Here is a 15651-nt window from a genome sequence, read left to right as displayed (position 1 = left end):
TTTATTTATATTTATATATATTTTATATATAAAATATATATATATTTTTTTCTGTATTACTTCACATTAAGATGTGAGAGTGCCAGGTTTGGAACTTGATTGGTTAAGACTCAGAGGTCCTCTGATGTTTCAAAATCCATTGACCTGGGTTTATTGCTCAGATAGTATAATTTTGATAAAGGGCCTTAGGCAACCGCAGGTAGACACCTATAATCATCAGGGAGGGGTAAGAAGCTCCAGAGTGAGAGGAAGCAGAGAGCTAAAAAAGGTTTTAAAAATTACTACATGTAACTATATCCTATGCCAATTTGCCTAGACTACAGCTGGGGAATAATGATTGGATTGTACATACATGTGCTGTAGATGTGGCATTCCCCACAGAGTTATTCAAAAGCACACTTAAAAAATAAAATAGAAAGGCCTTTCTAACCATTTTGCATTACCTTCTCTCCTGTGGGAGGGATAATTTTATGCCTTTGTGGCACAAGCATGGGAAATAAAGAGTAGAGTTTGGGAACCACATATGTGATCATTATGCTTTTTATACCTTTTCAAGTTTTTTCAAAAAAATTCTGCAAGGTTTAGCCTGCTTTCATCAGGAAATCAGTACAAAATCTTAAAAGAGTGGCAGTGAATTAAGACATAGATGCACAAATATTGCATTATGAAACATTTTAAGAAATGTATAAAGCAATCAACATCATCAGTGTTAATTACCAGTGAACAATTTCCTCTGCTTTCTTTTTATTATAAATACTAGGGGCCCAGTGCATGAATTCATGCACCTTGAAAGGAACAGTGGGCCTCGAGGCTGTGGTGGGCACAGGGGTTGTTCTCACCCCATCCTCCATACCCCCGCCCAGCCCCTCCCACTGCAGCCCCCAGTTCCCTTTCTGCTGGCAGCCCTGTTTCCACCACCACCACTCCCATGTGCTGACAGCGCCAGCCCTGCTCGCACATGCTGAGGGAGCCGAGCCATCAGGACCGGCGCCGGGTGCTGGCAGCGGGTGTGAGCGGGAACGTTGTGGTGTAAGAGGTGGCTGCCGGCCCCAATCGCTCCTCAGGAGCAGGGGGAGGTGGAGAAGCCCTGAGGGGCTATCGGGGCCAGCAGCCACAGCTCGCATCCACTGATAGCGCTGAGCAATTGGGGCAGGCACCAGGAGGTGGCAGCGGGTGTGAGCGGGGCCAGCTCCAGCAGCAGGTGCGAGTGCCTGGCGTGACCACAGTGCACGGGGACAAAGAATTTTCATTAATCACCAGAGGCTTGGCCCGGTGATAGTGACCAGCGCCCCACCTTGGTCTGGCACCCCCATTCACCTGCTCCACCATCCCGCCTCAGCCGATGCCTGCCATGTTTCGCACTCTGCTGCCTGCTGCAAATGCCTGCCATGTTCCACACACGCCTCCTGGCGGTGGTCAGCACACATCATAGCGACTGGTTGTTAGGTTGTTCTGCCATTTGGTCTATTTGCATATTAGGGCTTTATATATATAGATGTTACATGTTTAAAATTTTATCATTGTGATAAGTATCATAATTGGAATTGTTTAAATTATTTTTTTTTATTTTTTGAAGAGTATAAAAGTGAGAGAAAACTAAAATTGACCCATAGTGTGAATTGATGTAACACTCCAACATAATGGCTCTTAGAAATTTGATATACTTTTATGCCAATATTTTATTTTCCTACACATTTGTTCCCTAATTAAGAAAAATATTACCCTATATTGATTTATATTGAATTATTGCCTCCACAAATATATTTTGTTTACTGTGAAATATTTATGAGTTATTTACTTCCTGTAAGATATATGGCCAGCCTCAGGCATATTACCTGTATCACACCCTTTGCCCAAGACCAGGTTAGAAAATTATCAGTTAGGAGGAAAAAAAAAAGTAAAGTGCTGACTATAAGCCCAAGACAATGCAGAGAGCTTTACAAACATTATTAAACTATTTCTTCAAAGCAACCCTATATGGGATAGTCACAATTATTCTTTCATTTACATCGGTGACTAGTTTACCAAAACTATACATTTATGAATGGATACATCCAGGACTGCTCCTAGTCTGGGTACAAATCCCAGGATCTTAACTGGCTTGCTACACAATGGAGTCCAAAGGAGAGCACATTTTTATTACTCTTTGATCATTTTTGGAGGATCGTTTTTTAAAGGATTGGTGTCACTTTTCAGTGTGGCTGGCCACCTGTGAGGGCACAAGGGCCACTCTTTTCTTCAGCATTAAGTACCATCATTTTCTGTTGTTAATTCAAAATGGGTGAACGATGCTGCCTTTTCAATTTATTCCTTTTTTTAAGAGCAGCAAACTGAAAATATTTTCTATCTAATGAAAGTATTTCATTTGTGAAATTATATTTCCTGCCTTTCATTTATCCATTAAGATCTTAGTGTATTCTTCTCCACTTGTATGATCTCTTGTTTAAGAATTTAAGTCACCCTTTATCCACAGCCCATTGTCTTGTTTTTCTGATCTAGTATCTTTGAGAATTTCTTTCCTAGAGTTATAATCGCCTGGCTTCGGTAGGAGGAAGGTTATCTTACTTACACTGACACACTTCGTACATATATTGATCAGCTCTGTGTAAGGCCTGGCTGAAGTAATTTCATTTGAATCTTCTTTGGGCTTAGAAAGCTCCTGTTATCATATCTTAATCTTCCAAAGGACAAATTAAAATAGCCTTAAAATAAAGACCAATGATTTTTGTTTATAAGCCTAGAAGGCCTAAACTATTTTAAACTGGGATAGTAATGATCTTGTTACAGCTCCATGCAGTTACTCACAGGCCTCCAGGTGCTGGGAACTGATGGAGATGCAGATGTGCCCTGTGCTGAACCACAGCTCACATACATTAGATTAGCCCCTATTTTTAGCACGTTTTAGTTTCTATTTCTAAATTACCTCTGAGGCTTCTGAGCATTTTCAACCTGTACTTCTGCAAGTATTTATTGATTAAGGAAAGAACATGAACTTTATACCATCTGGTGTGGAGGTGCCTAGGTTATTTTAAAAGTTATTTAAAGGATCCAAATCACTTAGAAGATCTATCTCACTTCAGATATTTATAGAAAAGGTACTTTACTTTTAATTTTCTTAATAAAAAATTTATGCACAGTATGCTCTGATTACTAAATTTTTAGAAAATGTATTTTGTGAAAAGTATGCTTTAAAAATTTGCATTGCCCATTTTGTATTTATATGAATTGGTCTGAATGTAATTAGTTATTCACTTATATTACCAATGGAAATATTAGCATGGTAATATTATATGGATCATGAAAAATCTAAATTCCTCTGATGTAATGATAATTTATTCTATCACTTTAATTATGATATTACTAAGAGTAATAGCTACAACTTTTCTCCCAAAATATATGATCAGCCAGATACTCACCAAGGTGAATATATATAGTCTCTCACTTTATTTTCAAAAAACCTATGAAGAAGGATTCTTATCTGTCAATTGAAACACAAAGAGGTTAACTAAGTAACCCAAGGAAATTTACTTATGTCATCTTAAGACAAGTCAAAGAAACTATCAGTACAAAATCTGAAACAAGGTCTCAGAAAAGGTAGACATACAAATATCGAATATTACATGATTTCAGATTTTTTATTAAACTTTGCTAAAACTATGAATCAGAATTCTAGAGATAGGTAAGATGATTTAAATTTTTCAGGACTAAAATTTGTGGATTTGGTGTCATAGTGAATTGTATGTGTGTGCATGTGATGTGTATGTACTCATATTTAAGACAAGTTCCTTATTATGATTTTTAAAATTAAGAGGAATGAGTAAAATATTGATATTTATAGAATCATTAGTGTGCTTGTTTGAGTCTTAGAACACTACCAAGTATGAAGCGAATCCTATTAGGCAACGGCCACAATATGCAATTATTATTGCCTTCCTAAGCACATTGCTACCTGAGCTTACTAACTTGTACACACGCATCTGGAAGGGTGTTTGTACCTTATTAGGAGATGACATCATCTTTTTTATCACTAAAAATTGATCAGGTGCATTATTAAATTAAAATCCATTATTAATTTATTTATTATTTTTGAGTTGGAACTGGGCTGTTTGAAATTAACACATGTATGCACATTATTTATATTAATAAACTGAGATAATTGTGAAGTTAAACCAGTTACAGTAAAACACTGACTACTTACAGATTGTCATTTACTATGTTTAAACTATGAAAAAGAAAAAATAATCAAAGAATCATCATCATCTCAAGAAACTGCCAGTCTAAGAAAAGAGGAAGGCGGACTTTCTTGAATAGTCAGATAGTAAAAGTTTTAGGCTTTGCAGGCCCTACATTCTCTTTCACTACTCAACTCGGCCATACAACTCTAAGGAAGCCACAAACAAGAAAAGAATGTGTCTGGTTCCAATAACACTGCATTTGCAAAAATAAATGGGAGGCTCGATTTGGTCCATGGACCATAGTTTGCCAGCTCCTAATCTGAGTTTTGATACAAGCAGAAACAGTGGGAAAGTTAACATATATATCAATAATTATATGACATTAATAAATGTCTTATAATTGCACTAATAAATAAATATAATTATAAAGAAATACATTAAGATGTGCAAAAGAAACACTTCTCAGTGTTTTAACATTTTGATGTACTGTAACTGACTTTCAATATCTCTATAATGAGAATAATTTCTTGGCATATTCTTCAAAATACAAATTATCAAACTGGAAATAAATGTCATATAGCCATTTCTGTTTAGTAGGATTCCATTTTAGTGATAACCAAATTGTCACATAGTAGCACAAAAATTAAAACATCATGAATGCTTCAGCTGGGCCTATGAACCAGGGTGTCATGGTTCAATTGCCAGTCAGGGCACATGCATGGGTTGTGGGCTCGATCCCCAGTGGGGGGCATACAGGAGGCAGCTAATCAATGATTCACTCTCATCATTGATGATTGTATCTCTCCTCCCTCTCTGAAATAATTCCACTGGCATAAGAAAAAATATATATATATTTTTAAAAATTAAAAAACAAAACATCATTAATACTTCAAAGAAAATATATGGAACATTGCCTACTTCTTCTTTGAAAAAAAGATATTGGAATTTTATTTGGAATTACTTTTCTACCTTCTCTAGCATTATATTTTATTTTCTTCCCCTTATTTGATATAAAATAGAGTAGATACATGTCAAGGAATTAAAGTTCAAAATAGCCAGATTTTGGACAAAAGCCTAAACTTGCTGGTCCATTACTAAGCTTTTCCCACAGTTCTCTCGAAATAACTAGAAATGCTATTCATAAAATATACTTAAAGGTGAATGTGTTGAAGCACTAAATAATTCTGTGTTAAATTCTGCCATCAGTTTATGTGGTTTCCCACAATAAAGTGCAATTTTATTAGACAGTTTACTCGTGTTTTTTTCTGGATCATTTTTTACTATGAATATGTGAAAATTTTTAAATAATCTTGAATGTTTTGATATCCAGAAAGTGAATGTATTATATATAGCTTGCTTATTTTTAACATAGCAATAGTTCTGCTAATATATAGAGATGCATTTTTTAAATCTGAACATGTAAATTTAAGTTGAAAGCCTTCCATAAGTTATTAAAGTCACGTATGCATAACATTTTCAATAGGCTTTGATAAATAATTCCACTGGCATAAGAAATCAGTGGGTCAAATGAGGAAGACATTGTTCTCCAGCTGAAATATGTAAGCTCTATGCAAAACATGTATTTGAAGGGCTATTTAAGATGTCTTCTGAATATAAAATTTGCCGGAATTTCGGAGGAAATATATATTTAAATGGGCTTACATATTTTGCACTTCTATATTAATTGCATAAGTAAATGTATTAGTTCATATGTCCTTACTGAATCAGCATTTTAAGTAAAATAAAAATAACTATTTAATACAGCTCTGTATGTCTTAATTCCATAAAATGCTTCTTAATTCCAAGGGCATTGTGGAAAAAATTAATTGTATGCATTGAGGGATTTATAATTTTGAAAAGCAAAGCAGACACCTGTCTAAATACATAGTGTCTTTATGCTGTATGAGGGAGTGGGATCTCTTCCTTATCTTGGGCTTTCTTGTTTGCTTTTCAGTTGCTGCGAATGTGGCTGTGGACGGGCTTCTTCCCTGTGCGCTGTTGCCCATCCAAGCCTAATATGGTTAGTGTTCCCTCCCTCTTTCACTCCTATGTGATGTCCCACCTACATGTATGATCGTCAGCATTCCTTTTTTTTTCCATTTGTCTACATTTTAACAGTTAGTATGCCAGTTACACTTTAATAGAAGAATAGAATGAAATTGATTCCCAGGGGGGAATCTTAAGTGATTCCACAATAAATAATTTCAAATAAATTGTACCTATAGCCCTTCATCCCTGTGTCAAGCATTTATACTTCTCTTCCAAGACTTTTACTGTGGTCCTTATTTCACCCAAGAAGTTGTAAGGGTGTAGCTGCATCTGTTTTACATTTAACATGTCACTGCTTTTGTTGTTCCATGAAGATTAAAATCATATCATACATGGAAGTAGCATGTGACTTCTGTCAAGGTGAAATCATCTTTGTCTCCCAGAACCATGGAAAGACCATGACATAACTGGGATCTTCTATTTTCATAATTGCCGCAGATTCATGTGGCATTGGAGAACAGATTGCTTGGAATTTTAAATGGTTTACTTCATATGTTTAAGCTTGAATTATTTCAGATATTAGAAGTTATTTTCTTAATTTGATACTAATGAAGTAAAAAAATATGCACATTTTAAGGATTACTGTCCAAATGGAATGTCCTCAATTTGCAAATCCTAAATATATATCTGGGTTATAGCTGTAAACCAGTGATTCCCAAAGTGGGCGCTACCGCCCCCTGGTGGGCGCTGCAGCGATCCAGGGGGGCGGTGATGGCCACAGGTGCATTTGTTTGAACTTTTTTTGTATTACCTTTCTATTCTGAGTTCAATAAATAGTTTCATAATTTCAAACTTCAATGTTTCTAATTTACACCTTTCTTTACTATATTTTACGAAAAAGGTAGAAACATTAATACATATATCTTTCTGTTTAATTGCTATTAAAATTTAAAAAAATTAATTTCCAGGGGGTGCTGAGTAATATTTTTTCTGGAAAGGGGGCGGTAGGCCAAATAAGTTTGGGAACCACTGCTGTAAACTGTAGGCTAGAAAGTAAGACCAGAGAACTCTATTCACAGATATAGAAGGACTCCTACCCAATCGTGAACAACCTTGTAAAAAGTGAACCACCCTAGCCCGACGGGCATCGCTCAGTGATTGAGCACAGAACTATAAGCCAGGAGGTCATAGTTCATTTCCAGGTCAGGGCACATGTCCTGGTTGCAGGCTTGATCCCCAGTATGGGGCATGCAGAAGGCAGCCAATGAAAGATTCTCTCTCATCATTGATAGATCTCTCTATCTTCCTCTCCATTCTTCTCTGAAATCAATAAAAATATATTTTAAACAAGTGAAATACTCCAGATAATTTCTTTCTAGATTAGAGTTCAAATCTCTATGCTAATGTATTGTTATTTGTAGTCAAAAATCTGCCAAGAGCAGCTGTTCTGAAGTGCATTTTAGAGAATTATAGGGTTGCCTTGTGGCATTTTAAATTGTTACTTGTATTCTGTAGGTGTAAATTAATATTTATTGTTTGAAAAACCGGTAGTAGGAATGAGTGTGCACACATTTGTTGAGGTGAGAAGTGGAGCAATGGATACCAATATTCTGAGAACAAGAGACAGTCAAACACAGATTGATAAAATGTAGAAATGTTTTTCTCAACATTTTGAATTTTTTCTATTTGGAAAAAAAATGAAGTTGATATGAAACTACAGATTTGTTTCAAATTATTTAATTTACTTAGGAAAATACTTATATGTTCATGTGGTTTCAATGATAAATCATAAACCCCTGAAATCTGGCAATGGCTAAAGTATAACATAAATGGCTTTACACTGTGATTTTTTTTTCCTCTATGAAAATCTCATTGAGTCTGGAGAATAGTCTTATAATAGATAAATCATCACCAAAGCAGAATAGACAGAATTTATATCTTGGGGGGAAATTGACATCTAGACTTACCTTGAACAAAACCTTAAAGACATCTTAATGAGAGTATGAACATTTATGAAGCCATGATTTAGAAAGTATTGGCAAAGACTAACTTTAGCTGGATTTCAAATGCTTGATTTTTTTAAAAATAGTATCATTTTCTACTGTGTTATTGATTTCAGGGAGTTTATAAAGAGGAAAAAGAGGAAGGCAGAATTCTGCCTTCACAAAGAACACACTGGGAAACCTAAGACCAAATCATTTTCCTAATATCTTTTTCAAATAATGTTAGTAATTGTACAGGCAGTGAGCCTGTGTGTGTGTGTGTGTGTGTGTGTGTGTGTGTGTGTGAGAGAGAGAGAGAGAGAGAGAGAGAGAGAGAGAGAGAGAGAGATTGCATCAAAAAAAAGTGGGAGGGGGAGAAATGTTTTATCCATAAATGTGCTTAGATACCCAGTAAAATGCTAGCAGTTTTTTTGGAAAAATATATGGAAGTCATAATTTTTAATGCATTTTAATAAAGCAAAACAAACTAAAGCAAAAGAAAAGTTTAATTGAGATTATATAAATTAGACAGTAAGAAAGTTATCCAAAATTATTACCAGGGAAAAATGGAAGCAAAAAATGCTTTTATTGCTGTGCTTTATAACTTAAAGTCACTATGAGGTTTTAGTTAAAGATACTTTGCTTAATCTGAAGGCTTTAATCTGATGCCTTTGGGTAGAAAACAACCTTAGAACGTGGAAATTAAGGCTGAGAAGAATAATTTTTCTTGTAGAGTCAGCAAAATACTGAGGAGTCGACCTTACATCTTGTCACCTAATTTTGTATGTGAAATCATAGCAGCATTTGTCAATTAACACATAAATAATCCCCAAGGATCATTCTATCATTGTCATTTGTGAGTAGATATATTTACATTTATAAAGCAGAGATTGTTAGATATTTTGAATTTTTGGAATCTTTTGTCTTTTATTTTTTGAAAGACTATTCATGAATATTTGTTTGGTTAGTTTGACCTTAATATAATGCAATGCATATACTACATGAAAATTGCCTATGGTAAATATACTGGCTTTTAGAAGTACCTTGATGTGCCTTGTGGAAATTTCAGGGTCTGAAAAGCATAATTTTACAACCATTGATATGGATCTTTGGTTGTTCAATGCAGCTTTTCTCTGTTATTTTTCAAATGTATGATGTGCCATTTATAAGATGAAACTGGTAATTATATGATGCCACCTTTGATCTCAAATTACTTTTCATTATTCTGGTTTCCCACTTTGTTGTGCAATCTGTACAAATACACATAATGGTGATATTTCAAATATTTTCATGCTTTGACTGAAATCTACCCAGTGATGGAAAATATTTTTATAATATTTCTGAATGAAACACATATGCCAAGATTTTTGGCACCCTATCTTTAAAACTGCCTACATTTTAGCAGAGGTATTTTTTTAGTCATCTTTGACTTTATGCCATCACAACTGGCTTGATACTAAACATTGTTTCAATATTTAAAAAATCTATATTTATAAACATTCAGTGTTGAATTCATTATTTTGTTTTGTGTTTTTTTTAGTCCTCACCTGAGGATATTTTTCCATTGATTTTTAGAGAGAGGGAAAGACAGAGAGAAATATCGATGTGAGAGAAACACATTAATTGGTTGCCTCCTGCACTAGCCCCGACCAGGGCCCGGGTAGACGCCTGCAACTGAGGTACATGCCCTTGACTGGAATCAAACCTGGGACCCTTTGGTCCACAGGCCGACGCTCTATTCACTGAGCCAAACCGACTAGGGCTTGAATTCATTGTTTTTAATGTAAATAAGATTTTAATGTGTGTAATTTCAAATATAACATTATAAATAACATAATTTATCTTTTGGTATTCATTTGTGTTTATGATTATAGAATGAAATATATATTTATAGCATAATTATTATAAGTCATTCTGAAATATGCCATGGTCCCAAAGTAGTTTTATCTTCAATTTATTTTTATTTTTTTCCATCACCATTTATCCCCTCTCTGCCCTCTTCCACCCCACAATCACCACAATGTTGTCCATGTCCATGAGTTTTCTCTCACTTTTTTTCTTTTTTGCTCAATATGTTCACCATCCCACCTAAGCCATCTGCCTGTTTTCCATCTATGAGTCTGTCTCTGTTTTGCTTGGAAGTTCAGTTTGTTCATTAAATTCACATAGTGAAATCATTTGGTACTTGACTTTCTCTGACTGGCTTATTTCACTCAGAATCATGTTCTCCCGGTCCATCCATGCTGTTGCAAAGAGTAAATGTTTTTCCTTCTTACAGCAGAGTAGTCTTCCATTGTGTCAGACTAGTTTCTTCGTTTATAAGTTTTTATGTTTTCCAGTGTTTTCATATCACTTACTACTTCTGAGAAACTTAAGTGGCGAAGGAAGTAGAGTTTGCTATTCTAAAAGTAAAAATATTTCATTCTTAATTTGTTTATTTACCTTGTTTGTGATTTTAGACAATCATTTTTTTTTAGAATTCTAAAAATATCTTTAATCAGAGACACAGAGATAAACTGTATCTTCTCTTATAATTCGTAGATTACAAACAGAAACAAATTTTACTGACAAAAAAGTATCCTGAATACATTGAAACATTAATCATATTTCTTCCTCTATATTAACTGAACTTATCTTGAAATTTGAAGTAAGTCAATTTTTTTTATTTTCACATACACTTAACACAGATTATTTCCTTTATTTTCATAAGATTTCTGCTGAAGAGTGATGTGGAAGGACTATTTTATTTTATAAAATTAAGAAAAAGGTATAAAGAATGAAGTCATCCCTTTGTAATAATTCTAGACCCTATGTAAAGTGCTCATAGCAGGCAGATGTGAGGTTAACCTATTATATATAGAATATATTAAATTTCAATTGAAGGCTTGCTGTGAAAATTGCTCCAAAATTATTTTTCTAGGGACTCTCCGACAATAAGAGATATTAAGTGGACCTACTGTATTTAAGATATCCAATAGTCACATTATGCAATAATTTAAAAATTAATAGAAATTGTCTACTCTAGTATTAGGACAAAATTACTGAAAACAGGGGGATTCAGTCCACAGATATCATACTTTATCAATGTGTCTTTATATTAAATTTCTAAGTCAACTAAATTCTAACTCAATATTTAAAAGTCTATGATTCATCTTTGAATTTATTGAAGTATTTAAAATTGTTCAAGTCTTCCTATTATTGCTAATTCTAAAAGGATTTGAATAGTTCACTAATGAACAATTGAAAAATTAGTATGTACTGCACTATTTTGGAAGGCGTTATTTCTAATGTGTTTTTTTTTCTTTGTCTTTTAGGATATAGAAATAAAAATGACATTTAAGAAATAAGATAAGAAATGAGTTAGCTTCTCACATTGTCATTCATCATTGAGTAGTGTCCTTGATAGAATCTATGATGGGAACCTAGTAATCTGTGTCCTCATTTATGCGGTATAATTACTACTGCAATCCCACAATCAAGAAATTTATGTTTCAACATGAGTACATTTTCTTTGATATATATATTAGAGAATTTTTAGTAAACAATAATAGATCAGTTACATTTTTTGTAACTTACATCTGTAAGGAACTCAGAATCCCAGCACTTGTGTATACAAATGAGAACTATATGAACGGGGGTCTTAAGATCCTGCTAGTAAGGCAGCCTAAATATCAGATGTCCAATTTTACTGCATTTTCACTGACATTCTTATTAAAGAATGTGGTCCTGTAAAACAAAACAATCTATTTCCAGTATTTATTAGGTATATTAATAAGCTAATGTTTATATGCTTCTTTTTTTTATGAGGCTGAGTTAGCTGAGTTTTAATTAAAACTACCTTGGTTCAGTTGGAGAGAATCTTGAAGCGAAAAAAGTTAAACTATTTCCCAAAAAGTTGTAACTTCTTGTTTTCAAGATTCCAGCAATAAATTCTTACATACAACATTGTGCAGTGGTTGAAGTCATTATGACAGAACAAGGGAGGGTACATATATGGAGAAATGTGTTTTTTAAAAGAGGCTAAGATTACAAACAGCTTTTATTTTCCATAAACAAAACATGTGATCTAATGTTTACTGCAATGTGTTGCCTTTTGAATATTTTTGTATTGAAGTATAAGGAAAGTATTCCTTAATAAATCTGCAAAATAAAGGAGCAATATATAGCTGAGGGTCCATTTCTGATCTAGTGAATGCTTATGTTCACTCTTTTAAAAAAATCAAAATGCAAAACCCCTCCTCCCACTGTTCCAACCCTCCCCACCTTATTTAGAATTAAGGTGAAAGAGTGTATATCCAGTTTTTATTTTTGTAGGCTAGGAATGGGAACATATGATTCTGTGGAAGCTGTAATTGAGCAAGAATCTACACTCAGGCTATTCCATTCACTCATCTCTCCTCATTGGCCATAAGGCTGACATTTAGTAAATCACTAATTCTGTGTATCACTTTGTTCTCTGGTCCGCTTGGCATTTATACTTCAAATTTATTATCAAATCTTTAATTTACATCTAAGAACTAAATTACTCATTAGCATATTCATCTCTACATAAATATTATTATTTACTATATAGTGGACATTTCAAATATCCAAATTTAGGATGTTATGGCCGGGGCCTAGATTTTAAGATCAGCATTAATATCATCAAGGATGTGGTATTCAAATTCTTAGGACAGGTGTGAGAGAAAGTAGATTGATTTCTAAATTACCTATAAAGGCATTGCTATATTTATATATTAAGCATCTCTCTAGCACTTCTTAGTACGTATTAATAAATATTAATTATACCTACCTTTTATATGATTTCTCACACTCATCTCTACTACTAAAAATAAAACAACATTGTTTTCTAGAAGAAAAGTATAAATGACTAGAAGATGATTTCTCTAATTACAACACTACAGATATTTTTAGTACAATGATATAAAGCTTATTAAAATTGTGATAGGAAGCAACATGAAGAAACTGTTTATTTTCCTTTAAAAAATGGTTCTAGAATGTAGGAGGTGTGATTTATGCACAGAATGGCTTGTTTATTGATGGTCTGTCTGATGGTTTAAAATTATACATTTGGATCAGGAACAGAAGATGATACTGAATGAACAGGCTTCCCTCAATGCCTTGTTAGTGAGTCTGATCCACTCCGTGAGTGCCAGTCTTTGCCAGATGCACTTTTACTTGTTGATCTCGCTGCAACTTGTTTAAATGATGCTTTGGGGGGAGGTTCCAAAACTTAATTTATATGTTAATGTGACATGCAGCCGTATATGTTATAGAGCTCCAGAGATGTCCATAGTCAAAAATAACTCTATTGCCCTCCTGAATCTCACCCCAGGTATTAAAATGTCAACTTCTCCTTATCAAGGTATTCCCAAATCACTTTTTTGATGAGATCCAAAGTTTTATTTTCATTTTTATATGAGGAATGTACATGTGATTTAAATATCTATAAGGCTTATTTAATGACAAAAACTATTTGAGGAAACAAGTTTGAAAGCTTAAATTTTTTTGAAGGCAGGAAAGTTGAAGATGAAATGGATGTTTGTTTTCTTTTTTATTAAATTTATTGGGGTGCCCTTGGTCAATAAGATTATCTAGGTTTCAAGTGCACAAATCTATGATTCATCTGTATATTGCATTGTGTGCTTACCACCCAAAGTCAAATCTTCTGTCACCATATACTTGATCTCCTTTACCCTTTTGTACCCCAAACCCTCTTCCCTCAGTAATTACCATACTGTTGACTATACCTATGAGTTTTTGTTTCTTTTTCTTATTTGTTCATTTGTTGCTTTCAGTTTTATATCCCACCTATGGGTGATATGATTCTTAACTTTTTCTTTCACTTAGAATGTTAGTCTCAAGATCCATCCATGTTGTCTCAAATGGCAGTATTTCATCTTTTCTTATGGCTGAGTAGTATTTCATTAATTTCAGGAAAATAAATGAAAAAAAACTATTTTGCAATTGCAACAAAAAGAGTAAAATACTTAGGAATAAACTTGACAAAGGATGTGAAGGACCTATATACTGAAAACTATATAGCATTAATAAACAAGATTGAGAAAGACACAATGAAATAAAACTATATTTCATTTTTATGGATTGAAAAAATCAACATCAAAATGTCCATTTTATTACAAAAAAATATAAAGATTTAATGCAGTCAAATCAAACTATCAAAAACCCAATGACATTTTTAAAGAAAAAGAAGAAAAATAATCAGATATTTGTTTTCTAATGTAGACTGCAGGAACGTGTATACTTTTTAAGACTCTTTAGAATCATCTTTAGAAAAAATGTTGTCAATGTTATTTAAATAACATAAATCTTAGGATGATTTCACACCATTGTATTTAGAGCATTGGTTAAAATAAAGATATCATTACTTCACTGTAGAGGCATATACATAAAAATTGAAAGAATAACATCTTTGAAACTATGAACAGTATTTTAGAATAATTTAAATGTCAACTTGAGTAGATCAAATATAATTGCAATATAATTTTATTTTTTTCTTCTCTTCATTTCACTGTGGTGAGATATTTCAAGATGTCTGAAGGGTTCTTGAATAATAAATGCACCTAAGTGTTATGAATAAAACTTGAAATGCCACTAGATTCAGATTGTGTATTATTCCTCACCCAAGAACACTATATATGTTAAATATATTACTTCAAGTTTATTCAAATTGTACTAGCTGTACTTTACTAATAAATTGGCAGTTCTTTAGGATGATAAAATGAAGATAATTTTTTTCCAAAAATGGCACAAAGATGTGGTGTCTTATCTATTTTATGTTTTATATATATATATATTCACTAAGAAATAATATAGAATAAAATAGGTTTTATTTTTATACCAAAAAATATATAGACTTATTAAACATCCTTGAATGTGTACCAAGAACCAATCTTCATTAGTACATGTCAACTGAACATTTTATTTATATCACTTAGTAATTTTCAACCAGTTTTGTAATGAAAATATTTTGTCAATCTATTACTTTGGCTATATTTTCTTTATACAAAAATAAATGAAAATTTTGTGTTGAATAAACTCAATTTTGTTATGAGAGCTTATAAATAGTAAATTCATAGCCTCAAAGCTTCACTGAAATAATTTAAATATTTTCATTTTAGACAGTTATTTTAATATTATATGGTTAATTATATAATTATTTTAATATTATATGGTTAATTATATAATATCAAATCTATTGAGTTTGAATGCCAATTAATATATCTATAAAATAAATCTATTATAAATAAGAGCATAACTTTCAAAAGAATTCAACCAGAGGTACTAGATGGTATTAATTAAATTGATGGAAATAGATGGGTTGACAGGTGAGAACCCAAGAAGTTCATGCAGAGGGACCTATTGGTATAAATGAAGGAACAAAAAACATCAAAAGTAGTTAGGATTTCAGTCATCATGAATGCTTAAAATCTAAGGAAAGTCATTGGATTTAGATGTGATATGTATTAGTGAAACTTTGAAGG

General features: G+C 33.0%; 1 protein-coding gene across 4 annotated transcripts in view; it reads left to right on the top strand.

The window, feature by feature from the left end:
* Window positions 1–15651, top strand: part of EPHA5 (EPH receptor A5) — a 284303-nt gene that overhangs the window by 219472 nt on the left and 49180 nt on the right. For 2 of the 4 annotated variants that reach the window (XM_014461703.2, XM_006095639.3), the window contains exon 8: window positions 6130–6195. The exons of the other annotated variants lie outside the window; for them this stretch is intronic. In XM_014461703.2, coding sequence (XP_014317189.1) covers window positions 6130–6195 — 66 coding nt within the window. The remainder of the gene's footprint in view (window positions 1–6129; window positions 6196–15651) is intronic. 4 annotated transcript variants of the gene reach the window in all.

Source organism: Myotis lucifugus, unplaced genomic scaffold (genome assembly GCF_000147115.1).
Source record: "Myotis lucifugus unplaced genomic scaffold, Myoluc2.0 scaffold_159, whole genome shotgun sequence".
Classification (NCBI taxonomy): domain Eukaryota; kingdom Metazoa; phylum Chordata; class Mammalia; order Chiroptera; family Vespertilionidae; genus Myotis; species Myotis lucifugus.
The sequence above is the reverse complement of the archived record's forward strand: the minus strand, read 5'-3'. Positions and strand labels throughout refer to the sequence as shown.